Source organism: Mustela nigripes, chromosome X (assembly GCF_022355385.1).
Source record: "Mustela nigripes isolate SB6536 chromosome X, MUSNIG.SB6536, whole genome shotgun sequence".
Classification (NCBI taxonomy): Eukaryota; Metazoa; Chordata; class Mammalia; order Carnivora; family Mustelidae; genus Mustela; species Mustela nigripes.
In genome coordinates this window covers 39,351,511-39,377,178 of record NC_081575.1, presented here as the reverse complement: position 1 = coordinate 39,377,178, position 25,668 = coordinate 39,351,511, and the positions used below count along the sequence as shown (strand labels likewise).

At 49.8% G+C, this 25,668-nt stretch overlaps 2 protein-coding genes across 6 annotated transcripts in view; one reads left to right on the top strand and one right to left on the bottom strand.

The window, feature by feature from the left end:
* ATG4A (autophagy related 4A cysteine peptidase) overlaps positions 1 to 13,912 on the top strand; it is a 54,303-nt gene extending 40,391 nt beyond the window's left edge. For 4 of the 5 annotated variants that reach the window (XM_059385598.1, XM_059385596.1, XM_059385600.1 and 1 more), the window contains 9 exons: positions 1,030 to 1,131; positions 1,311 to 1,383; positions 3,674 to 3,753; positions 4,423 to 4,610; positions 4,732 to 4,810; positions 8,698 to 8,843; positions 10,044 to 10,100; positions 11,528 to 11,636; positions 13,376 to 13,912. In XM_059385598.1, coding sequence (XP_059241581.1) covers positions 1,030 to 1,131; positions 1,311 to 1,383; positions 3,674 to 3,753; positions 4,423 to 4,610; positions 4,732 to 4,810; positions 8,698 to 8,843; positions 10,044 to 10,100; positions 11,528 to 11,636; positions 13,376 to 13,446 — 905 coding nt within the window. In that variant the 3' untranslated portion in view covers positions 13,447 to 13,912. The remainder of the gene's footprint in view (positions 1 to 1,029; positions 1,132 to 1,310; positions 1,384 to 3,673; positions 3,754 to 4,422; positions 4,611 to 4,731; positions 4,811 to 8,697; positions 8,844 to 10,043; positions 10,101 to 11,527; positions 11,637 to 13,375) is intronic. The other variant, XM_059385597.1, reaches the window with a different exon arrangement.
* Positions 13,913 to 15,922: 2,010 nt separating this feature from the next.
* The window catches only part of COL4A6 (collagen type IV alpha 6 chain), a 266,092-nt gene continuing 256,346 nt past the window's right edge, over positions 15,923 to 25,668 (bottom strand). The window contains exons 39-46 of the mRNA XM_059385604.1: positions 25,252 to 25,368; positions 24,761 to 24,922; positions 24,495 to 24,593; positions 22,742 to 22,888; positions 21,905 to 22,021; positions 20,830 to 21,021; positions 19,817 to 20,103; positions 15,923 to 17,563 (exon numbers count right to left, since the gene is read on the bottom strand). Of these exons, the coding sequence (XP_059241587.1) occupies positions 17,303 to 17,563; positions 19,817 to 20,103; positions 20,830 to 21,021; positions 21,905 to 22,021; positions 22,742 to 22,888; positions 24,495 to 24,593; positions 24,761 to 24,922; positions 25,252 to 25,368 (1,382 nt within the window). The 3' untranslated portion in view covers positions 15,923 to 17,302. The remainder of the gene's footprint in view (positions 17,564 to 19,816; positions 20,104 to 20,829; positions 21,022 to 21,904; positions 22,022 to 22,741; positions 22,889 to 24,494; positions 24,594 to 24,760; positions 24,923 to 25,251; positions 25,369 to 25,668) is intronic.

The window sequence follows — 25,668 nt, the reverse complement described above, 5'->3', positions numbered from 1 at the left end:
GAAAAAGAGAGAGAGAGAAGTTGAATGGAGTTCACCCTCTGAAGACGGTGCTACCTACAAAGTTTAAAACTTTTATTTCAGAACTATTAGAAGCAAAGAGATCAGAGACTGGAGATAATGGCCTTCCACTTCAAGAATACTTTAGTCGTAAAGTTATTAAACTATGTCTAAAACCTCAGGAGAGAAGTTAGTGTCTCGGAAGCCAACTAAACCCTAGAGAGCTGTCCCATGAGACGGAGTTCCTAGAGCAGAGGGAATGGGAGAAGCACATCCTGTCTATGGTAGTGATTATGGAGAATTTTTGTTGTTGTCTAGAGTCCCGGGATAAATAGGCTCTGGGGCATGTGGGGGGCCATGCCTCAGGCAGAGAGGGAATTCCTGTAGATGTAATTATTTGGGTTTTGGTCACAAAGAAGCTTTGAGCATTTGATAGGAAAGGTGTTTGTTTTGCCAAAAGTCCATGTGGACTTTTTCAAGGTTGTGTAAAAATGGCTGCATACCAATTTTTTTGAGCTTCCTTAGTCACGAATTGTATCTGTTCTCCTGCGCACTGTTGTGTGTCTGAATAGCACTTCCCCTACGAAACTCTTTTGGCAATGCTGCCAAAATATACCAGTGAAGGCCGTTGTTGTCTGTGTGGAGATGAGACAGTATGGCGTCAGGGTGATAAAAGGATACACTTCCGCGTTTTGTGACGACCTCCTACTCATGGAGTAGATGATCAGAAAAGCCTTTTCTGACCTTGTTTTTGTGTAATATTTATCTAGCATCAGCCCTTGTGCTAAGTCAATTCCTTGATCAACTCTTTGTTTTGCTTTTACTTTACACCCCCTGAGACCTTGAAAGTAGTATCTCCAGATGTCTTTGTCATCAAAATTGAAGTTACTTAGGAATGTTCTAACTCCACGGCCCCTGCCTTCTAGCTGCAACTCTTTCGTTTTCCTTCTAACCTCATAGTTATGGCAAGAGTGCAGAGAGGTAATAAGCAGTTATAAAAATGACTTTAACTCATTTTTTTTTCCTTCAAAGACTGGAACTGGGAGAAACAAAAAGAACAACCCAAAGAATACCAACGGATCCTCCAGTGCTTCTTAGATAGAAAGGACTGTTGCTACTCTATCCATCAAATGGGTGAGGTCACATCGCTGGTTTTAAGACAATGTCTGTACCCATTGCTTTCATCCCCTGCCTTATATGTGGTTCTGCGAAGTTGTCCATCTGCTTAATTATTTATGCAAGGAATTAGGAACTTGTGGTGTGCTGGAAGAACTTTTGCTGATGTCTTTTCTTTCTCCCTCAATTAAAAACAGCGCAAATGGGTGTAGGAGAAGGGAAGTCAATTGGCGAATGGTTTGGACCAAATACAGTTGCACAGGTGTTAAAGTAAGTGAGTCTGGTGTCCGCCTTACTGTACTGTCTCCTATGCCTCCCTCTTCTGCCTACTCCACGTTCCTATCAGTCTAGCTCTTCTTGCCATGCCACTGAGCCACCAAGCATCTGGGCCATTTTGCTCAGGCAGTTCTTTGAGACTGGCATGTGCAGAAGATTCTGCTCACCTTCCAGGGGACTGTCAGACTGAAGGTCACTCTGAAGCCCAAGGGCTAAGACTAAGTAGTGGCGGAAGCCTGAGCCAACCTAGGCAAGACCCGGACCCCTACCCTATAGAGTATAAAAGACCTCATTCGTTCATTCATTCATTCATTCAGTATTTACTGAGTGGCTCCACCGTGCTAAGTGCTGGGTATACGGAAATAAACTAGACACGGTCCTTGCCTCAGGGAGCTCGCCACCTATGGGAGGAGACCAACCCCGAGGGAGGCTTGGGATCAGTCATTTATCTCTTAGCCGACTCCACATACCCCAGCAGGGTCTTTTTGCCATGGCTCTGTTAAATTGCAGAATTCACCTCCCACGGCTGGAGAATCTAAGACTGACATTTTAGCAGTGAACGGGGTGAGTGGCTTTAGCCCCCGCACCTGCAGGCCTCCTCGCCTGTTGTCCCTCTCCTTCCTGACGCCTGCCTTCAAATGCCAAGTCAGTGAGGGCAGAGATTGTATTTGTCTCGTTCATTCCTGTAAGGCTAGCACATAAAACTGCCTTGCACACACAGTGCTCAAATGCATACTTGAAGGATGAATGAAGATGGCATCCAGAATCTGGGGCGGGATTTAGGCCCTCAGAAGGTTGAAACCATCTGGACTCCTTGGGTGTAGCTTGCTTCTTCAACTACTGGGTTCTCTGGAGGATGATGGGGGGACCTGCTCCATGAAAAGTGCCGAGGGGGCACTGTTTCAGTTATAAGCCAGTCTTCATGGAATCAGAATGCTCTGGAAATGTGCTCATGAGGGAAGTAGGCTGGATTTCCCAGGGACCCAAGTGAAATCTGTATCTTGGCTTTACTTCTTGCTAATGGTACAGCCCATCTAGAGCAATTTCTTACCTTAATTCACAGTTCTTTCAGGGGGCATGGTTGACTCTGCTGAGCGAAGATCTGACAGTATTTTGGGAACCAGTGTAGGAAGCCAGGGTAGAGCGCGTAGAAGATGAATCAGAAGGGCCATGCCGGGCCTCAGGCCCAGCCTGAAATACTTGGGTTTTTATGTGACGTCCCTCAGAATTTGCTTCTTTCGTCTAAATTTTGAAGTTCTCAACGACGGACAAATGGAAGCATATTTAAAAAAAAAAAATTAAGTGGGTCCTGATTCGTTGTGATTGTTACCATTAACAACAGAGTATTAGTATATCAGGGAAAGGTCATACCTCAAACGGAATGAAATTAAAGTGGAATGGTAATTAACCTCTTCCTAGGAGCTACCTTGGTCAGGAAGAGAATTTTTTTTTCTCTTTTGTCCAGTAAGACTGTGCTTTACCCAAGAATCCCGGAAGTACCCGGGTTAAACAGGCCTTCTTTCAGACAGGCGAGAGAGAAATGTAAGGGAGATGAGGTCATGCTGCTTTACTCAGACCCCAGATGATCCCTCTATGAAAGGGGTTTTATTTCTAACCCCTTCCAAAGTCACACAATTCCGCATGCTCTCTGTCTTCAGCTGTTGACCAACAAGGCGCCGCACCAAGGCCACCTAAAGCTAAAGTTTCTCGAATAGCGTTTTCACTGCATATGTGGAGGGATGTAAGAGATCTCTTTTTCTACATTTTCCTGGGCCTTATTCTCTGTATTATCTATGCTCCCAACCCCTTGTGTGTATGTATATATGTATATATGTGTGTATGTGTGTATATATGTACACACACACACACCCACACACTTTTTTTTTCCATGACAGTTTCCCTTTTTTGGGGAAAATACCCTAGTAAGTCAGATTATCTTTTATTTGAGAAGAGAAAACAAGTTCTCTTGGCAGAAATGTTGGTACCTTTTCTCTTTCACCCAGCAGAAGTGACATCATCTTGTGAGGTAGATTTTTCCATTATGTAAAGCAGGCTTTTTTTTTTTTTTCAGGATTTGAAAACAGTGATTCTGTGGCATTCTCAAGGGTCCTGGACATGGAATGTTCCAGGGCTCTCAGCCCAGGGGGCCAGAGCTTGACTCAAACCCTAACTTCTCTGTGGTTCAGTGTTCAGTGACTTTAGGGACACAGGACATAGATTGTGCTGCTCCCTGCTGATGTTGCGATCTTCCCCAATTTTGACTTCATTGTGTGTTGCTTTTCAGAAAACTTGCTTTATTTGACGAATGGAATTCCTTGGCTGTTTATGTTTCCATGGATAACACAGTAGTCATTGAAGATATCAGTGAGTCCCTAGCTTCTTTTCCTTCCCGGGAGTTGGGTGGTTGAGGTCCTTCCTCAACATTCAGAAAGTGTGTGCGTGTGTGTGTGTGAGAGAGAGAGAAACAGACAGACAGACATACACTGCCTCCAGCCTGCTTCACCAAAGTAGGGAAACTTAGAGGAGCATAGGACTCTGGTTAATCATTCCCTGTGCCTTTTCTTCTCTTCCCTTTCAGCTTTCTGAAAGGAAGAAAACAATGAGAGGGTCCTCTCTCCCTGGAAGGGCCCAGACCCTTTCCCTGCAGGATACTCAAAGTGAGGATAACCAGTTAAACCACTGACAGGTCTTCTGCCAAGGCTGCCGTTTGCCCAGCCCTATGCTCTCCACCATGGGGTTAGAGAAACCGAAAGATACGGCCCCTGTCTCAGAGGCCCTTGCGGACTAGTTGAGAAATAAGATTTTCTCACTGAGCCTCTAATATCTGGCAGGAGGTGAGCGCTCAGGTGCCAGAAGGAAGTAAGGGCTGAAGGAGCAGCCTGGGCTTCCCATGGGAGGTGAGGCAAGCTGGCCTCTATTGGCGGAGGAGGTGAGGCTCCAGGCCAGGAGATGAGGAGGCCCTTAGCTTCACCCTGGGCATATCTCCCGTGACTGGATACCCCTTGACCCAGTTCTCTTGTCTTATCTTTCCAGAAAAAATGTGTTGTGTCCTTCCCTTGAGTGCCGATACAGTCGGGGAGAGTCCCCCTGACACTCTGAACGCGTCGAACCAGAGTAAGGGCACCCCTGCGGGCCGCCCAGCCTGGAAACCCCTGCTGCTCATTGTGCCCCTTCGCCTGGGCATAAACCAAATCAACCCTGTCTACGTTGATGCGTTCAAAGTAAGTCAGTCCTTTTCCCGGGCCCATTGCCGCCTGCCCATCACACCGCCATGTGAGCACGGAGATCCGTGAGCAGCAGTCCACAAGTGAGTTGAGAATCTTGCATTCTCTTTCCCTCTAGGAGTGTTTTAAGATGCCACAGTCTTTAGGGGCATTAGGAGGAAAACCAAATAACGCCTATTATTTCATAGGATTCTTAGGTAAGAAAAGAGGATTCACAAGTAAGTCGTCACGGGCTGGGTTGGGGGTGGGCAGAAAGTTTGCACGGGAGCCCAGGCAATTCTGGTTAGGGGACCCTCATCTCACCCAGAGCTTCCATGGCCTCTGGTCAGCTCATTCTGTCTCTGGCCTGATCTGTGGAGAATAACACTTCTCGGTGCCCCCTTCAGTCCCTCCATTGCCTTGCCTCTCAGAAAGACAGTTCCACAGCTGCTTGCCCATGGGACCACCCCAAGGGCATGACATTTTAGCCTCTCCCTCTCCTTTCTGTGGGGGCTCAGGGAGGCAGGGTTTCACTTGCCTGGCATTATGGATCTCCCTCTTCTTGGGGCTTGGGCATCTGGTCTAGGACCTATCCTCTGACTTCCCAGGCCCACGCAGCTGGGCCTGCTGCCTCACTGTTTGGAGCCATGAACAGGAAGAATTGAGAGGAGACAAAGACAGAGCTATCCTTTTTCTGCTAATGGGGGCTAAGCCTTAAAACCACTAATGTTCCTAACACGGATCCTAACAAGCAACCCAGCATTCCCTTGCCTCAGCTGATGCCTCTGGAACTCCAGCCACCCTATACATTAGCTGTGATCTGAGTCATGTAAGGCCCTTGGCGTACCAGGCAAGCTAGCCCAGTACTTCTCAAACTCTGGTGTGCACACAGATCACCCTGAGAGGTGATTAAAATGCGGGTTCAGCAGGTCCGGGGTGGGCCCAGAGATTCTGCACTTTTAACTAGGTGGGCCCAATGCTGCTGGTGTACACACCACATGTTGTGTACCAAGGGCCCAGGCATATGGTTGGTGCTGAAGAGGACAGGGAAGGGAGTGGTGTGGCCTGAAATTGGGTCTTGGGGAATATGAGCTTGGGTTATAATGGGGAGCCTTGGATAGGCAAGAGGAGCCAGAGCAGGAATGGGGAATGGCATGAGGGATGTGCAGAGCAGAGGGTGCAGTGGGCTTGGCCACCCTCCGCCCCACTCAGAGATTCAGAGAGCTGAGGTGGCATGGGAAACTGACATCCCCAGCCTTGTCGGCTATCTCTCATGCCAGCCGTGTGACAGCAGGAAAAGAATATCCACCCTTTCATCTCAGTTTCTTATGGAAAATAGGGCTGAGGCCCCTGGCCAGCTCAGCTGGGGGTAGAGCACGCAACTCTTGCTCTTGGGGTCCTGAGTTTGAGCCCGACATTGGGCATAGAGTTTACTTTAAAAAACAAAAAAGAACATAGGGCTCACCCCTGCCTTGCTGTGTTGTCACCTCACAGAAGAGCACTCAGCCAAGAGCCGGGGATGTAGTGCACACCCAGTGAAAGGTGACCCCACCCTTCCTGACCCCCGACACTGGCCTTTCCTTTGCTGCTTTCTTCTCTTTGAGGTGGGGTTTCTGCAGTGGCCTGAGCACTCACTATTGCTGCCATCTATTGGTCAAGCCTGAGAACTACAGCTTTGCAAATCAAGGAGACCTTTGTTTTTTCTCAATACCAAATAGTCTTTGGAGTCCTATACATGCCTTCCACTTCTAAACTTTTGGGTTCCTGTCAAAGAAAAGGTTGCAAAAATAAATTTTGCCTTTTTCTTTGTTCGAGGACAAGGCAGAAACCGATTGGAAAATAATTTTGGAGGGACCTCAAGGAACAATGGATGGGATTCCTGGGGGGCCTGAACTTCCCTTACCCCAAGTTACCCAGAAAGAGTTTGCCAAGCTGGCATAGCCCTCCTGTTTCGTGAGACTGCTGGGTCAAGGTGACTTTTGTGGAGGTTGACTACTCATTAAAGGGGTGTGGGCAATCCTCAGCAACCCAGACAGAGGTGTGCACAGTTCCCATTTGCCCATTGCCTTTCATAAATCCTTTGCTTCACCTTTATTGGAGGCCCCAAAGTCCACCCGAATCCCCTTGTCTAACTTACCCCCTGACTGTATTAGGTTGGGGATTCCAGAATGGTCAAATGTCTGAAGGGAGGGAACAGATGAGAACTGCCATCTGCTGAAAAGCTGTCTTGTGTCAGGGACCCTGCAAAGTCCCACCCCCAGACAGATAGATAGAGAACATACATACACATACAGGTATAGACAGATAGTCCAATATAGAGATATAGATACAGATAGTTAGATACTCCTGTGAGGTAAAGCTTAGTATAGTGAAACTAAGAGTTGGAGGGATTGCCTCAAAGTCACCCAGCTAGAAAGTAGCCAAACCAGCATTCAGTTCCAATGAGGCCATCTCTGCCTGCCGTGCTACCTTGCTTCCTGAGGGCCCTCTTTTCCAGTGGGAAGCTGGGGAAAGCTCTCGATGTGTGACCCTATGTCCAGGATGAGAGTCTGTCTGTCCGATTTTGCCTGCTTAGACAGGAGATGTTTGCCCCCTGCACTTTGGGGAAGGTTGCCACCAAGGATCCATAGCATGAGCCACTTGTCTGCAGATGGCTGACCAGATGGCCTCTTGTTCTCAGGCCTAATTAGAGACCTGGGTTTGGTCCCACATCACTTCTAGAACTTTGGGGGGATTCTACTGTATCTCTTCTAAGCATTCTCAGAAACAGCGGCACCTGAAAAGCTCCACTCCACATACACATATATGCGCACGCGCACACACACGCAGGCACACACCTGGAAAGGGCCAGAATCAGAGAGGATGCTCTTATTTATCCAATTATTCCCAGCACCTTAACTTGAAACACTGGCAGAATGCTTGCTCCTAATCCCGCTCTGGATTTCCATTTTCTTGTGCACAGCTTCCTTTCCTTCTTCCTTTTCTGTGGTCATAGGTAAGCTTCCTTCTGAACATCCTGGTTATTGCTTTTCTTTGTGACTTGAGGCTTTTGGGGCATAACTGATCTACCCAGCAGTGGTCTAGCGGGGATATATATGTCTGTGGTAGAGACAAGTTAAGCTATTCATCAGGCATCAGAAACACGTTGTCTGCTGACAGAAACACTTAGATGTGGCCCAATGCCATTCTGGATGTCACTCCAGGGAGGGTCTTGGGGGGCATCTCTTCCTACCCCATTCTCCTGCCTTGGGTAGATCTCTCTTTGGTTGCCCAACCCCGTCTACAACACAGATGGTCCTGAAGCCTGACCAGTGAGGATGGGCTACCACTCTGGCCAAGTCAGCAGGACACTGATGAGCCCTGGAGGGCCTCTCAGCCCTTTGAATATCAAAGTAGAGATGTTATTATCTCAAACTCCTCCCAGGTCGTTATTGGGTTGGGCTTTTTCTACCTTGACAAAGCATGGCTCTTCTCTCCTTTGTGCAGGCAGATCATCTCAAAGTGAATTTCCTTGGTGAGGTGTGTCTGTGGTGGAATCAAAGCTTTCCACTAGGAATCGCTTAACTTGCTAGCTAACTGAGATCAGAAGTCAGAGCCCATCATTAACAGAGTCAGCATTTCCATTTCTCTGGGAAGGCCAAGGCCTTTTCTTTCTTACCAGATGTGCTCTCTGCCCACAAGTCTGAGAACCAATGGCATGGAGCCAGCAAGATGCTTCCCAATGTGGAAAGAGGCAGGAAGCTCCCTAATGGTACCTGGGCTCCCGCCCTGGTGGTTGTACCTCCCACCTCTTTGCTAACTGCTGCTCACAGAGCCTGCCACATCATCTCTGGTCTCTCATTTGCTCATTTGCTCAAACCCGTCCCTCTCCATTTTTGGTCTTGGGCTTTGAGGAGATGTAACTGCTAGGGCGAGTCCTCTGGTTGAGTGATTGGATTTGGCTTCCTTCAAGCATGATCACCTGAGTTCAGGCTTTCTGTCATCTCATTCCCATTGTCACCAAAGGGAGGGGTTAAGAAAACCAGAGCGCCTCCTCCCCCTGAGGGACAGCAGTGGGACAGGGGCAGCCATTCTTTCTAGATTAAGCATGTCTCATTCCAAACAGGTGATGAGCTAATTTTCTTGGACCCTCACACAACCCAGACTTTTGTTGACACCGAAGAGAATGGAACGGTTGACGACCAGACTTTCCATTGCCTACAGTCCCCGCAGCGAATGAACATCTTGAACTTGGATCCTTCCGTAGCGCTGGTGGGTATCTGAAGGTTGGGTGGGCCAAGAGACAGGATGCCACCCTGTTACAGATTGGTTTCTGGGGAGTTCTCTAGCTTTGCTGGGTAGGAAGGCGAGAGAGGATGTTCCTCACCACGCCCCACCCCCCAGGGGTATACCATAGTATAGTAGGGAAGGGATGAACCCTGAAGGCAAACTGCTAGAGTTGGAATCCTGGCCCTGCCACCTCCTAGCCATGGACTTAGGAGGAGCCCTTGAACTTTTTTGAGCCTCAGCCTTCTCACCCCTAAAATGAGCAGAACAGTACTTCCTTCAGGGCTGTGGGAGGCATAAGGCATTCAGCTCAGGGCTGGGCACCTTGTAAGCATTCTGTAAATGCTAGTTATTATTAGCATTACAGTCTTTACCCTTTTACTTCTTGCCCCCTAGTTATTGCTACCCAGGCTCAGGGAATAAGGCGGGACATAGTTAGGGAGGGATCAGAGGGCAAGACCTTCCGGGTAGATAGTGCTCACTTCCCTGGGCACTCAGGGTGTTCCCCCCTGGAGGTATGACGACTGTCTTCACACACTAAAGGGACAGCTGCCTGTAAAGTTACTGTTGGTTCTGAGGCCTGGCTGAATCCTCTCTTCCAGTTTAACCTAATTGTCAGAGCACCAGAGATCGAGAGTGGACAAGAGCCCTCCTCTTGTTTTGGACCATTCTTTCACTACTGTAGGCTGGCTCTGAGGATGGGGAAGGAGGTGGATGGTTCTCTTTATTCTAACAGATCATTTCCTTCAGGTCAAAGCCATCTTACCATGTACTACCTCCAGCTACAAGTACTATTTGACTTTTTGTGGTTGGTTTAATCAACTGTTCCTTATGGATGTGTCTATTTACGCACCGAGGGTAATGGAATTAACCCCATGCTTTGGAGATTGGCCTTCAAGTTACTATATCTCACAGTATGAGGGAAGAGGGACAGGGGGTGGGGGAGAGCGAGTAGGACAGAGAGGGAGAGGTGGAATGAACGTGTAAATGTGTGTGTCCAGGTAAAGTAATGGCCCAGGAGAGGGAGCAATGCAGCCAATGTGCTCCATTATTGCCAGAAGATGCATCTAAAGAGAGCAGCCCCCATCCTAGCTCCAGGCCAGGGGCGCCATCTTGTAGTACAGAGGGCCTGACTCTGTGCCCCTGACCAGTTCTAAGTTCTGTTCTCTTGCTTTTCCCCCCAAGGGATTTTTCTGCAAAGAAGAAAAGGACTTTGATAGCTGGTGTAGCCTTGTACAGAAGGTAACGATGTATGTTTTTCTTAGTCTTAAAAGCAGAAGTTATTCAATAGGATCGCTTTTCAAGACTGCTCCACGTAGTGACATGAGTCTAGCCTGATGGGATTATACTGCAAGAGAAAAACTAAGATGTGGAGAATTATGCATAATTCTGGGGGGAACCAGAGCAAAACCTTTGTTTGAAATATGCTTAGTATGTCAAGTGGGTGATATTTTTAGCTACGTAATGTCTCATCCGATTATGCCTACAAGTCACATGAAATATTCAACGAATATTCCACCATTTTCACTTAATGCTAATTTCACAGAGTTCCGCCTAAATTCTTCCTCGTGCCCTTCATAGCGCCGAGATGATTGAAGGAACCAAACTGCTTTTCTGTTTGTTTCGTGGTCTGTTAACAGTTTCATATAGTCCATGATGTAGTTTAGGGAGTGTGTCTTTCTCTTAGCTGTCTCGTTTCTATTAAAGGTCGGCACGCTGCTGCTAAATGAAACACAGTTTGCAGGAATCTGTGTAGACAGCAAAGCCAGATATGCTCTCTTCTCAGTATTTTGTGTAAAAGGGTAGTCACCGTTTTTGCTGGCTCACCAGTCTTTGCATCTGCCCTGCTCATCCTCACTTCTAACACATGCCAAGTACGTAGGAGACATTGATAAATGCTTATTAAAGGACGATCACAGGGAATAGTTGAAAAGTGCCCCAGATGGAATGGCAGGAGACGTGCTATTCTCCTACCTGCCAAAAAAAAAAAAAAAAAGAAGAAGAAGAAGAAGAAGAAAGAAAGAAAATAGAGGCCAGGAGATGGGAGCCCAGAGCCTCCTGCAAGTGTGAGGAGGGCAGATTTTTTTTCTTCACGAGCCAACAGATAATTGACGTTAATGTCCCTAGCTGACTCTGCCACCCTAGTGAAACACTGGCTGGGACACAATGGAAAATTATTTTCTAAAGGTAATTCTTAACCTGTTAGAAGGCAGCACAACTCTAGACACACCCCCTGTAAAGGTTGAATGAAAGTTCTCTGGTAAGACTGTGCCATATCAATTAGGACATACACCACATGTGTTGGACTAAAATCAAAACCCCGCCAATATGCTGTCCCCGGATCCTTTGGGGCCAGGTTTCACGTAATGAACACAAAGTTCTTTGGAGGCAACACATCAGGGACAGCTCGCCGCTGAACTGAGTTAGGCCAGGGTGTCTGGCTTTCCGTCGGCTCCTCCGTCCAGTGTCCTTCCTTCCTGGGCTGCCAGCGCTAGCACAGAAGGGGGCTGGGTCCTCGGATGGGGTGAGGAGAAGATGGGCGCACTGGGCTTGGTTCCCACCTTTCAACAACCAGGCCACTCTCACAGGGTTTGGGATCACAGATGGACAACCAGCCTGAAATGTGTAGTCAGTCTGAAATGTTTACAGCTGTTTCTGTGTGTCCTCAGGAAATCCTAAAGGAAAATTTAAGGATGTTTGAATTAGTTCAGAAACATCCATCACACTGGCCTCCCTTTGTTCCTCCAGCTAAGCCAGAAGTGACAACCACTGGGGCAGGTAAGCCATTGTTCCAGGGTTCTTGGGTGGCTGTTGTTTCATGAGACTGAATCAACTGTGGCTCAGGCTTTCCATAGAATGTACAGTGTCTCTTCAGCTGGGCTGAGCACGGAGTGTGTCCTCGATGATTTTAATCTTCCAGTGAACTGATCTGTACCAGTTTCAAAGCCTGAGAGTTGAAGAAAATGAGCTCAATGCAAAAGGGCCATATGAAATCAAAATGAAGAGAATGTATATTCATGGTCTGGCCCAAAAAAACAAATCAGGGGCCAGGGGTGATTTGAAAAGTACCTCAAAGACCCCAGAGCCTTGTCCTCATCCCTGGGAATAAGACTGTGTAATGAACTTAACTATTTTGCTTCTTTCTTTTTTTTTTTTTTTAATTATGTTAGTCACCATACAGTGCATCATTAGTTTCTGATGTAGTATTCCATGACCCATTGTTTGTGTCTAACACCCAGTGCTCCATGCAATCCATGCCCTCCTTAATACCCATCACTGGGCTCACCTCCCCCTTCCCTCCAAAACCCACAGTTGGTTTCCTGGAGTCCGTAGTCTTTCATGGTCCATCTCCCCCTCTGATATGCCCCCTCTTCATTTTCCCCTTTCTTCTTCTAATGTCCTCCATGCTATTCCTTATGCTCCACCAATAAGTGAAACCATTTGATAATTGACTTTCTCTGCTTGACTTATTTCACTCAGCATAATCTCTTCCAGTCCCGTCCATGATAATGCAAATGGTAGGTATTCATCCTTTCTGATGACTGAGTAATATTCCATTGTATTTATGGACCACATCTTCTTTATCCATTCGTCTGTTGAAGGACATCTTGATTCTTTCCACAGTTTGGCTATTGTGGCCATTGCTGCTATGAACATTGGGGTGCAGGTGCCCCTTCTTTTCATTACATCTGTACCTTTGGGGTAAATACCCAGTCGTGCAATGGCTGGGTCATAGGGTAGTACTATTTTTAACTTTTTGAGCTACCTCCACACTGTTTTCCAGAGTGGCTGCACCAGCTTGCATTCCAACCAACAGTGTAAGAGGGTTCCCCTTTCTCCACAGCCTCTCCAACATTTGTTGTTTCTTGCCTTGTCAATTTTTGCCATTCTGACAGATGTAAGGTGGTATCTCAGTGTGGCTCTTTCTTTTTTAAAATTTTTATAAGTTTTTTTAAAGATTTTTTTTAAAGATTTTATTTATTTATTTGACAGAGAGAGATCACAGTAGACAGAGAGGCAGGCAGAGAGAGAGGGAAGCAGGCTCCCCGCTGAGCAGGGAGCCCAATGCGGGACTCGATCCCAGGACCCTGAGATCATGACCTGAGCCGAAGGCAGCGGCTTAACCTACTGAGCCACCCAGGTGCCCTTTTTTAAAGATTTTATTTATTTATTTGACAGAGAGAGAAAGTGAGTGCACAAACATGGGGAGAGGCAGAGGGAGAGGGAGAAGCAGGATCCCTGCAGAGCAGGGGAAGCCTGATATGGGACTCGATTCCAGGACTCTGGGATCATGACCTGAGCTGAAGGCAATGGCTTAACCAACTGAGCCACCCAGGCGCCCTCAATGTGGTTCTTTCTAAAGAATCTCTAGTACTTGTCCGCGGTCCCACCTGCGAGTCTCTTCCACGTTTCTCTAGCAAAACAATTAAAAAATGAATAGCCTTAACTATTAACTGTACTGACCATTTCAACCAGAGTGTCAAGCTTCCTTCTTTCTCATTTCCGTACTCCAACAGAATTCATTGACTCTACTGAACAACTAGAGGAGTTTGACCTGGAGGAAGATTTCGAGATCCTGAGCGTCTAGGATAGCGGAAACGCGACTTGGCGGTCTGTCTTCCACCCGGCACAAGAAGAGCACAAACCCATTACATGAGACTTTTCTAGTCAGCAAGTGCCTGATATGCCAACAGCATACAAACTTGAAAGCAATCATGACTGAGCCAATTACCGTTTCTCAGAAAACAAACGATAATAACCTTCCCCCAGAACGAACTAGAACAATCATGGAACATAGGAACAGAAAGGTTAGGAGTTATCCCTTGCTTCCCGGCTTGTCTTACCTGGCCACAGCGAGTCTTCAGCTACTGAAACGAGGAGATGGATGTCTGGAAGACAGACAGAAACTCCCACCTTGCTTCAAGCACCAGCAGAGAAGAGATGGTTTCCCTGTGCTTCTTCACCCCTTCAGGAGTGACCTCTTTTGGGCTAAATACTAAGAAGCAATCTGTTCTCTTGCTCTAATAATAAAGTGATTGCATCAGGGAGAAAAAGGTCTTTTTAAGTTATTTGAATATGTATTTTAAATGATTATAATTCAGATCAAAAATTTGCCTGAGAAATCACATCAAATGCGCCCTGGTTGATTCCGTTTCTAGCTGAGGGCAACTTGCTGTCTGATGATGGGTGTTGCCATCCTTACTGATGTTTTGTCACATGCCACCCTGCCCTTCAATCAAGCCATGATCGCTTTACCTGTTTATTTATTCAAAAACTCATTTTTTAAAAAGATTTTATTTATTTATTTGTAAGAGAGAGAGAGAGTGAGAGCGAGCACAGGCAGACAGAGTGGAAGGCAGAGTCAGAGAGAGAAGCAGGCTCCCTGCGGAGCAAGGAGCCCAATGTGGGACTCGATCCCAGGACGCTGGGATCATGACCTGAGCCGAAGGCAGCTGCTTAACCAACTGAGCCACCCAGGCGTCCCGCAAAAACTCATTTTTAAATAGATTTTATTTATTTAAGAGAGAGAGAGAGAGCATGAGCGGCAGGGAAAGGCAGAGGGAGAGGGAGAAGCAGACTCCCCACTGAGCTGGGAGCTAGACTTGGGGCTCCATCCTGGGACCCCGGGATCATGACCTGAGCCAAAGGCCTAACCGACTGAGCCACCCAGGTGCCCCAAGTCGTGATCACTTTAAATCAGCTGTGTGCAAACTTTTCCTGCCAAGGACCAAATAGTAAACACTTCTGGTTTTGCAGGCCATATGGTCTCTGTCACAGCCACTCAGCTCCATGGTCAAAGTGCAAAAGAGCAAAATCAGCCATTGCTGGTGTGCACACAAATGAGCCTGGCTGGAAGCCAATAAAACTTTATTTACAAAAGCAGGCGGTAAGCTGCAGATTTAGTGTGCCGGCTGTAGTTTGCTAATCACTGACTTAAAATTGTTGATTCGGGGGAAATCCAAATTGGCCTTTGACTTTGACTCCATTTTGGTTGACAGCTATAATGAGAAAAAATTATTCACGTGGTGACATTTAATCCGTGCGGCAAATGCAATTCTGAACCATTTCAGGATGAGCAACATAGCAAATCTTCAAGCACATTTTGATCAAATTGGCTTTGCTAAACCCTCTTCTGTGCAGCTGTACCTCAAGCCCATGTTTCTCTCCTTCCCTCTTAACTTGGGTGCATTCCACCCCCCTTCTCTACCAAGGCCTGAGGAAGGCCAGCAAACACTAGCCTTGAAAGCCAGCACCAAACTAAAGTTTGTTTTGTTTTGTTTTGTTTTGTTTTCTGTATATGTAGGAATATTAGAACACTTGTTTCCTTGAATTCCATTTTTTCCCCAGTAGGTAAGATATTCCAGTAGTTCAAAAATCAAAAGGTACAAAATGATATACAGTGAAAATGTCTCTCTCTCCCATGGATTGGTTTCCTTCTCTGAATGCTCCCAGAATCATGGCTTTCTTATCAGTCCAGAAGATATATTTTATGCATATACAAAATATGCATATATGTCTCAGATTTGATTTTAACAACCTCAACATGTCTCTACTTTTTTAAAAAAGAGGTTTTATTTATTTATTTTTGAGATAGAGAGCGAACATGTGCATGTGAGGTTGGTGGGGTAGAGGGGCAGAGGGAGAGAGAGTCTCAAGCAGACTCCTCACTGAGCAAGAAGCTTGATGTGGGGCTTGGCCTCATGACCCTGAGATCACGACTTGAGCCAAAACCAAGAGTTGGATGCTTTACTGACTGTGCCACCCAGGTGCCCCCAACATTTCTCTACTTTTGATTTCTCTGTAAAGGATACTGAGGCCCCAGAAGTATGGAAACCCATTTCTTGAACTCTAGCATGGATGGGGCTAAAAGGAGTTGTAGGTGTATTTTCAGAGAAGTTGTGGATTTGTTGCCTTCTACCCTTTGACTTTAATTGTATTTTTTCCACCTCAGTATTATGTTGTAAAGCTCAGCTTGCATTATCAGGCTCTGAGGGGAACTCACGAATTATAGCGAGATGGACTTTAGAAAAGTATTCATCAGAAAACATCCAAAGAGCCGAATGTTGATGTGTGAGTCCTTTTATTTGCAATGCACAAAGCTGACAGCATGCTTATTACTTAGGAGGTGAAGGTAACAGTAATTCAGATTATACTGATTTTGCTTTCTCTGTGTTGGCATGGTTTACATAATATTTAAGGAAACAGAATCACCCAGAAGGAATTGCCTCATGTTAACATAGCTAGGTATTCCGGGAAACTGATGATCAGAGGAAGTGGTTAAAACACATCCCCCTGCAGAGAATGCAATACACTTTATAGTCCACTCCAGCTTGTTTTAGGTCTGCCAACTGCTAAGGAGAGGAGTGTGCTAGATTTCTATGAGACTTAACAATGTATTAAAATAGTTTAACAGGCTACCCATGAAAGAGCAATTGGATGGACATTTTAATGGAAAGTCTCTAACAACAGCCTCAGAACGCTAAGGACCCAAAACACCATGGCTTCGATTTGCCCCACTGCACACATCTGGATGGCATTTGGAATAAACAGGGACCTCTGAGAAACTGGGACAAGGGCTTTGTCTTTTTTTGTTCCTGGAGTCCAAAGCAAAATTCACACCTTCTTACCCATCCACCTCTCTGCCCCCAACTCCCCCCACCCCCACCCCCGACCCGGCCTGGGAGAAAGGGGTGTGGTTCTCATTTCCCTTTCTGGGCCTGGCTGCACTTGGTGCCTCCCCTGCTCTACTCTGGACTAGGCCAAGTTCTCCGTCTCTGGCTGGGGAGGGCGCTGGCAAGGAGGAAGTAATTCATTGGGGATCATCTGAAGTTAACAAACCCACTCCTGAAGCACTCTGGGGCCCAGCTTGGCTCACCCTTGAAGGAACCAAAGAGCACCCCCGGCTGCTGGTGGGCACCCCATTCCAGGTCCACCGCCTGCCTAGACACAGTGGGTCCCCTGGATGAGTAAGAGCTTGCCCCATGCAGGCTCAAGCCACCCTGTGAATGCTTAGCCAGAGAATTTTCTGGCTGAATGTGGAAACACCAGCTTCTGGTTTAAGGCAAATAATGTGGTGACCTCTGGACAGAAAGAAGTGACTTCTCAGCTATGGTGAAGGGCTTTCTGATCAAGACAATGAGGAAAGCTAGGAGTCTAAGAAAGCAGTCGCCCAGCAGGTCTTTCTGAGGTAGCCGTGAATAAGCCTGCAAACATCCACGTCCAACAACAGCACCAGTTTGAAATGGGACAGCAGGCCCCAGTAGGGTGGGCTCACCCATTGGGCCTGATGGTCAGGGTGACCAGTGTCCAGTAGTCCAGCCCTCAGGAGACACCGATGTACGACTTGACGGAGAGGCAACAGAGCAGGGGTCCTTCCTTCTTCAGCTGTGAGGTGACCGTTGTGTGGGGGAGGGGTGGGCGGCGGGGGTGCAGCAGCTGCCCCTCTACAGGCTTTTCATACACACCTGGCAGCGGCTGACGCGGGTGTGGAGCTGCCCGGCCTTCAGTGTTTCGGACACCGGTTCCTCCCTAAACTGCTGCCTCTCTTCCACCGTCGTCAGCCAGAAACTGTACTTGTTGGCAAAGTAGTGGCATGTGCCCCGGGCCCCGCTGCACTCGATGAAAGGAGTGGCTCGGAAATCCTCCAGGCAGGAGCCCGGGGAGACCAGGGACTGGCCGCCACCCTCGGCGCCCGCCGCGGTATGCTGCAACAGATGGGGTCAGCGCTTCAGCCCTGGGCCCTTACGCAGCTCTGGCCCCTGGCTCAGCCCTAGCATCTATCCTACAGCCTCAAATCTCCTAGGACCACTTGAGCTTGTAGCTCCTCTGGGCCAGGAGCATTCCCTCCAAGCTCCCCAAGTGACCTCCTAACCCACTGCGCTTGGGCAGCGGGGATCTCTTGGCCAGTGTCCTCCCCCACCAAACTCCGAGCATCCCACTGAGTTCCGAAGTGTGTTCGGTGGCTCCTTGCCAATCCCCGTGGGCAAGTAAGTCTGAGAAAAGCTGAATGAAGGCAGATTCAGTAGGTTTTAGAATGCAGGTCTTCCCCAGACCCTTGTCTACTCCAAGCCCTTGGTGGTGAACCCCAAGAAGAGCATGTGGTACTCCACCAAGTGGCTAAACCTGGGGCCCCTCCCCCAGCCTGAATAGTGCCCGCTCTGCAGTTAGCTTCCTTAGAACTTCTTACGTTTTCCACCTGTACCACACCCTTTAGGACAACACAGAGCATTGTTGCTTGCTGAGCAACAGCAAGGAGTATGTGGCCTAGCGTCCTGGCCCCCACTTCAGGGCCCCTTCAGCATCCAACGTCAGTACCATTCATTAGCCCATAGTCGCCAGTCACTGTACCCACAGAGAGCAGTCCGTGTCACTGCACTCCCCACCCCCTCTCCCTTCATGTCAGCTGGGGTATTAGCTGGACCACAGGGGGTGAGGAAGAGGCTTCATCCCCCCAGGGTCAGCAAATGGCCAATGGGACAAATGCCCAAGTTGGACGCTCAGGGATGGCTTGCTTTACACAGCTCCGGGAGGGTTAGTCTCCTTAGAAGGGATTTTCCTGATATATGAAGTGTCAAATCTTTCCTCATTTTGAACCTCAGATGGAACATGTTCTAGAATAAAGGACACACTACCCTGCCTTACTAATTGGGCAGACGCTGTGTATTTTACACTTGGCACAGGACTCAGGCTTGTTGTTGAGAATGTTGCTTTTTGCGTTGGACAGTTGTGTGCCCAGAGTTCTTAGGCCAGCTTTGAATCATTTTCTCCCTCTTTTCTCCTCCTTAGCAGGCATGTCTTATGGTCCCAAGAGGCTGTACTAGGCAGTCCAAATTCCCACCCTTACAAGTTTTCAGGAAAATATGGATATTCTAGAACACTAGAATTCTGTGAAAAGTAAGAGTAAAGAGATTCTGAGTAAGGACTTAAGAGTGCTCCCTGGAGCAAAACACAGGTGATTTTGTACAAATTTTGTGCTATTCCTTGTGGAAACTCAGGGGCCTTTTTGACTTATTTCCTGGTCTGGGTGGTGGATGGGACAGAAGGAGAGGTGAGGTGACTCTGTATCACATGGGGATAAACTGCCCAATTCACACAGAGCAAAACAAGGAAGTACCTCATCCCAGGTGGGCACACTAACGTGAGGAGGCCTACGGCTTTGGTAATTCTTCAGACACTTTCTCGTCATCTCACCCCTGGCGATCTAGCAAGGAAGCTCTGGCGAGGCAGAGTACTTCAGCAGGGGCCACCCTGGTGTTCCCTGGGAGCGATTCTGGCCCGAAACCTACCTTTTGCTTATTTAATGTCCGACCCCCGACCCCAGATATTCACACAGAAATGCATGTGAGGGAGTTGATGCCTCCTTGGGCTTGCAGATGTTCTCAGCTCTTTCTTACCAAGACATACAGCTCTCCCACCATAGCGGGCAAGCAGCAAAAACCTCAGTAAGGATGTAGAAACAGAGTACACCCTCATCGGAGCCTTTCAGGAGGACATGGCAGCGGCCGGAGGGGCCTGGGACTGTGGGCAGAAGAGGAAGAGCGGCCATGCCCAGCCTGGGCCATGACAGTGTGTCCCGGCCTCGAGGGTGGGGGGCAGCCTCTCCAGGATCGGCTGTCCACCAGGATCGCCTGTCACCTCCCTCCCTCGCTTATGGTGTACCTGAAGCAGGCGTGGAGACGTCAAGGCCTTTGCCTGTGATTCATAGATATTCTCACCCTGGACTGCTAGGTGAAAACCGCTCCCTTCTACTCACTCTCAGAATCACCCATCATTCATGCAGAACTTGGCCAAGGTCAGGCCAAATCTCTTCCTTCACTTCAAATTCTGTGCTTCCTACATCATGTCGCTTGAGCCTGCGAACCTGCCTGAGGGACCCTCCCAGGGTCCCCCCCCCCCCCCGCACCCCCACCGCTGTCCTCTGCCTCTACACTGGGGACAGGGGCAAGGCAGGGCCTCACCATGAGGAAGGAGTACCCGATCCAGAGGCTGCGCCAGCCCAGGGGGCACCGCGGGATGGTGACATCCTGGCTGTGCACAGCGATGGCCTGTGAAGGTGCCTCGCACACAGAGCAGCGGCTGATGTACTGGGGGATCTGGGCCTGGCCCACAGGCATCATGGGAATGGGGGCGGTGGTGGAGAGCCAGTAGGATTTGTCATTACGCCCGGCGTAGTGGCACACTTCGTCCATGTTGCAGTAGATGAAGGGCATGGTGCTGAAGCGGGGCAGGCAGGAGCCAGCAAAGCCTGGAAGGAGAGCAGGTGGGCAGAGACAGGTAAGGTGGGGCCGAGAGGCGGGGCTGGGACCGTGCCCAGTGCCACCAGGGCTAGACTGGCCTGGGTGGTATCCAGCTACTTGTCCCAGAGAAGGGACGGCCCTCCTTCCAGGGCTGGAATATCATGCATCCGCGGGCGTCTGTTGGTCCAATCCTATTCTCAACACACCAGGGAAGTTCAAGAATGAAAGGAATCTTTGTCTAAGCCGTGGAAGGACCCCCTAATTAATCTGCTGTGTCAAATCCGCATTGAATAGAGTGAGTCTGTGGTTCAGAGTTGGCACACCTGCAGACAATACAATTAATTCCCGGGTAATTGCTGTTGCCCCACAGGTCATATTATTATTATTATTACTCCTGCTTAACATGCCGAACATTGTCCTAAGCGTTTTCCATTGGGTGATTCATGTAATCCTTATAGCAGCCTCTGAGATAGGTACTAGCCTTAGCTTTGTTTTCGTTTAAGGAGGAAGTGGCAGTTCAGAGAGGTGGAAGAACTCATCTAGGTTTCCCAGCCAGTAAGTGGGAGCGCCAGGGTTTAAACCCAGATATGCCTGACACGGCAGCTACTGTTGGAATCCTGCTACCCAATGGTGGGCCCGCCCCAGGCTGAGAGGACAGAAGAGGGGAGTTCTTGATCCCTGGGGTGGTGGTGGTGGTGGGGGTGACCAAGGCTGGTGTCAGAGCCGGTACTTACCCAGGTCCTGGTTGTGGGCTTTCTCCTGTCCCTCCACGAACAGCAAGCTGTAACCTACCCACAGCTGGCTCATCCCGACAGGGCACAGGGGCACCTGTTCCGACTGGCTGTGCTTCACCAAGGTGTACCCCACTCTCACGCTCTGCCCAGGCACTCCAGCCCTCCCGAAGGGACCCTTCTTCCCTGGAGCGCCTGAGAGGGAGACAGCAGGAAAGAGAGGTAGGGTGAGCCGCTCATAAAGGCAGCCACTGACCTCAGGCTGAGCACCCAGCTGGGCTCACTGGATCCTCACAAAAACCCGATTACCCCGATTTGTAGACAATGGAACAGGCTCACAAGTCCCCCAACCCGTGGAGCTGGAATGCCAGCTCAGGCGTATCCCGCCGCACAGTCCCTGTTTGCAAAAGTGTGCTTATCCATCTCCCCTCCCCCAGCCACCAGGCCTCCCGTCCTCTATGACGGCAGGAGGGGGCCGAGGGGGCGACTCCTTGGAGCTTGCAGGCTCTCCCAGGACATAACCGGGCCCCTGATGAATCAGAGGCAGCGAAAGCAGAATTGGGATTAGCGGGACAAAAATCCCACCAGTTCTCCTGCCCATGGAAGATGTGGCTAGTTAATTGTACCCCTTTATCCACGGAGTCTCAGAACTGGTCTCTGCGCAGGACAACTGATTTGCCATCCCTGTTACCAAATGGGAAGTAAGTAGCAGCCATTCTTCATCTCAGACTTTCTTATGCCTTGAACTACCCCTTTCCCATCCATGTCAGAATCCCAGGGTAGAAGAGGGGAAGTGCAGGGCCAGGGGCCAGGCTAGAGGACCATCATAGCTCTCAGAGAAGAGAACCCAGAGAAGGATTTGGAAGGAGTCCTTGGCCTTCCGGAATGTGGGGCTCTCATCCTTCCCAGGCTCAGAGGTGGATGGGAGCGAATGAAATGCAGTCTGGTTTTCCAGGCTCCTTTCAGTGCCAGGCTTTACTGCCCCATTTCCTGTTTCTCAGATTTGAGATTCTGGCTCACTCCAAATCCCCCTACCCTCACGGAAACCCTCAGCCCCCTGGTGCTGACATCACCACACCTTCAAATCCTGGAGGGCCTTGCAGTCCAGGAAGACCAGGGTCACCGAGAGCCCCAGGCGGGCCGGGGAGTCCGTTGAGGCCATCTTTGCCAGGGATGCCAGGTAAACCTTTGGAGCCTGCAAGGAGAGAAGGCCAGCAGCCGGGACTCAGTGTGGGAAGTCCTTGAAAGCAGGCCCCAGGGAAAAAGGACTTGTGTGTTATGCCCAGAACTGACCAGGAGAGGGCGCACTGACCATCATGTTAGAGCACTCCTGGGCTGAGCCACCTCTGCTAGTTCTTAGCTTCCTGGCCTGGCTTCTCTGTCCTGGGACCACTGCTCTGCACTTAGCCCTTCTGAGCCCCTTCACACCTACTCCTCCCTTCCTCTCATTCTCCTCACTATGCACAGAATGCACAGAAGCTGTCAGAGTCCCATGTCAGAGATGAGAACACCTGCACCCAGAGAGACTACTCACTTACCGGAGCTGGTGCATCAGCTGGGATTGGAAGCTAGGATTGGAAGCTGGGTTTCCTGACCACCAATCTGCACGAAGCCTCGGGCTTTGTCCATGGCTCTTGACCTCCCACCACACTTCCTCCTTCCCTCGGCAGCACAGTAGAAAGGGAAGTGCTACCCTGCCTGGAGTAGCTGCTATGTTCTGGCCACACATGTTCTAAAGCCAAGTACTTCTGCTGACCTTACTGCCCCCGCTTCCCAACAAGAAGTTCAGGGGCTTTGTGAAGGAATGGAGGAAATGCTCTGAGCTGGAGATCCCAGCCAGTTGCTTCAGCGTCTCAGCCAAGGCCGTCTTAACTCCCCTCCCCGAGAAGTCCCCTGTCGCTGGCGCTCTTCTAACCTTGGAGGCCTACAGGGCCTTGAACCCCAGGGTCTCCCATGAGGCCAGAGATGCCATCGATGCCTGGTAGACCCATGGGTCCAGGAGGAACCTGAACTGCTTCTGTAATTGGTTTTTGTCCAGGAGCACCGCGGGGTCCAGAAAAGCCTGGGGACAAGCGGGAGAGATGGAAATATCAGGTGGAGGCAGAGGAGGCAGCCAGCACAGGGCCCCAGAAGCTTGCTTTCCTGCCTGGCCATCACCCGCTTTCAGCCTTTGCTGTTTGCCCCCACAGTCCCCACTGGATCCATCCAGAAAGACTGTCACTATCCTTTACGTGATGTCCTCTTTACCCACCTACCTCCCCAGTGAACTGGTAACTTCTAGAAGGCAGGGAGTGGGTTACATTCATCATGTTTCCTCAGGGTCTGGGACATGGTTTCCTAGGGCCTGGGACATGGTAGGCTAGTCAGGACACATCTGTGGCCAGTGAGGTGGCCTGAGCTTTCGTCTGGGGCTGGCGTCGCTGGTTTGCTCCCTCACTGGTTAGAGCACAAGGCCAAGGAGGCCAAGGGGAGGAGTCCAACCTCAGAGATTCAGCTGGCACCACAGCCTAGGACCCTGAGCCTGGTCTGCCAATTTACGAAGAGACACATGAGCTGATTTGCTTACTATTTCATTGACCAACTATTTTTCAAGTGCCTGTTATAGGGCACACCCTGATAGTCTGAGGCACAGAACGTTGTGGAGATTACGGTCTTGTGAGAAAGATGGGAGATGCATAACCTGAAAAATACCATTCGTCTCCCTGCAAGTTGTGAGAAGCGCTACAAAGGAAATGAACAGCTCAGTGACAGTGACACAGACTGTGACGGTGAGCTGAGGGGTTCCTGGGGTGGAGAATCTGCTTGAGAAAGAGTAACAAGTGGCCTCTTAGAAGCAGGGACATTTAAGCTGAGACGATTAAAGATGAGAAGGAGCAGGGGTGGAGTGGAGGGCAAGAGGACTCAAGGAAGTAGACCTCACCTGTGCAAAGGCCCTGGGGTCAACTGGGTTGGCTAAATGAAAGAGGCTGGTGTGGCAAAGAAGGGGAACAGAAAAGAGGAAGGGCTGATGATGGGGATGAAGAGGGAGCTGTCCCATGGGACTTTGGGAACCACAGTTCATTGCTCTGCTATGGGAGGCCAGTGGAGGATTTATGTCTTACAAGATCTGACTGCTTCATGGAGCAATGATTGTTGGGGGAGCTGTCCAACAGGGGAGGAAGCCATGAGGCCAGTTAGCAAGTCACTGCAGTGATTCCTTTGAGAACTGGCTGTGCCCTGGACCCAGGTGGCAGCCAGGGAGGGGCTGAGAGGTGAGCAGATGCACACATATTGAGGAGAAGCAGCCCACAGGGTTTGCTAACAGTTTGGGTGTGCATGAGGGGATGGTGGTAAAGGATGGAAAGAGTCCTTCATTTCCAGAATTGAGCCCATGGCTACGTGGCGACGAGTGCAAACCAAACTGAATGTGTCCGCAGAGGCAGAAAGAGTGCAGAGGGGACATCAGCGGCTGGACCCATGGTGGTAGTGACCTTCAGTTCCAGAAGCGGCCGGGGGCAGCGATGCCCCAAGCTGGGGAGATACCCTTCCTGGGGGAGCTTCATTCAGCTGCCTCAGACATCCAGGCTTTCTTGGTGTGGTAAGCAGTGTAGGTAGGCTCCTGTAGGTTCGTGACCCCCCAGACCCATCCCTCGAGCTCGGGAGCATCCAGGCACGTGCTCTCAACTCACCTCTGGGCCCCAACTTCCCCTTCATTCCAGGAAGTCCTGGGTCTCCAGGTGGCCCAACTTTGCCTGGAATCCCCATGAAGCCAGGCTCACCTCTCATGCCTGGCAAAGTCCAAGGGAAAGCAAGTTAGGGTCTGGCACGGTGGTGCAGGTAGGGGACAGCGGGGTCGAGACTGGGCCGATTTGAGGGTTGGAAGGGCATGATCAGGAAGGGGCCATCTCTAACTGTGGAGTGGGAAAGGGCCCAACAGCCAGCCGTGCAGCCATACCTTTCAGTCCTAGCTCTCCAGGGAGGCCGGAGAAACCTGGAATTCCTTGGTCTCCTGTGGGCCCTTGAGGGCCAGGAACTCCAGGGAAGCCAGGGTCTCCAGGGTCACCTTGATCAGAGGATGGCCCAGGGGGCCCTGGGGGCCCCGGGGAGCCAGGGCGGCCTAAGGATAAGATCAGAAGAGGAATGAGGGCAGATGAGCTGGAAGCGGCCACCACCAAAGGCCTTGGGGCTGCTAGGAAGCCAAAGCCTATTCCCAGGGCAGAGAATGTTCCCTTGCTGTATGTGGGGTCCCAGTGCCTGGACCTTCCCAAACCCTCCAAGCAAATGCAGCCCGTTCCAGTCCCCTGTGTCCCTGCTGGGGGAGGGATGTGGGGGCCAAGCAGGCCCATGTATGTCCAGCAGTAGGAATGCGGCTGGACTGTATCAGGACCTCTCCCAAATCTGGACAAAAGGCAAAGGCCAAACCTCTTTGGGGCTTCCTGTCTTTACCTCGCTCTCCATCTAGGCCTGGTCGCCCAGGGTCGCCAGGCTGTCCCACTATGACTGAGGGCAAGGAGAGGCCTGGGGCACCGGGCAGACCAGCAGGACCCTGGAGACCTGGGAAACCTGCAAAGAATAAATGAAAGGTGCCACTATGGGCTTGGTATGGTCAGGCATTTCCAGAGAAAATGGAAGGGGGCGGGTGGCAGACCGGCGAAGGGCAGCAGACACACAAGGTCACAGTGATTCCCTGTTCTCGCCTGCCCCACGCTCCCTCCTCCACAACACCCCCACCCCCAGCAGGTGCCTCGGTTCCTCCTCGGGATGGAGCTTTGGAAAGTTCTAGCTCTCAGTGTCACTGGAAATGGAAAAATTTCAGACAGATTTCCCTCAAACGGGGAAGAAAAGAAGGCATGACCTGGAACT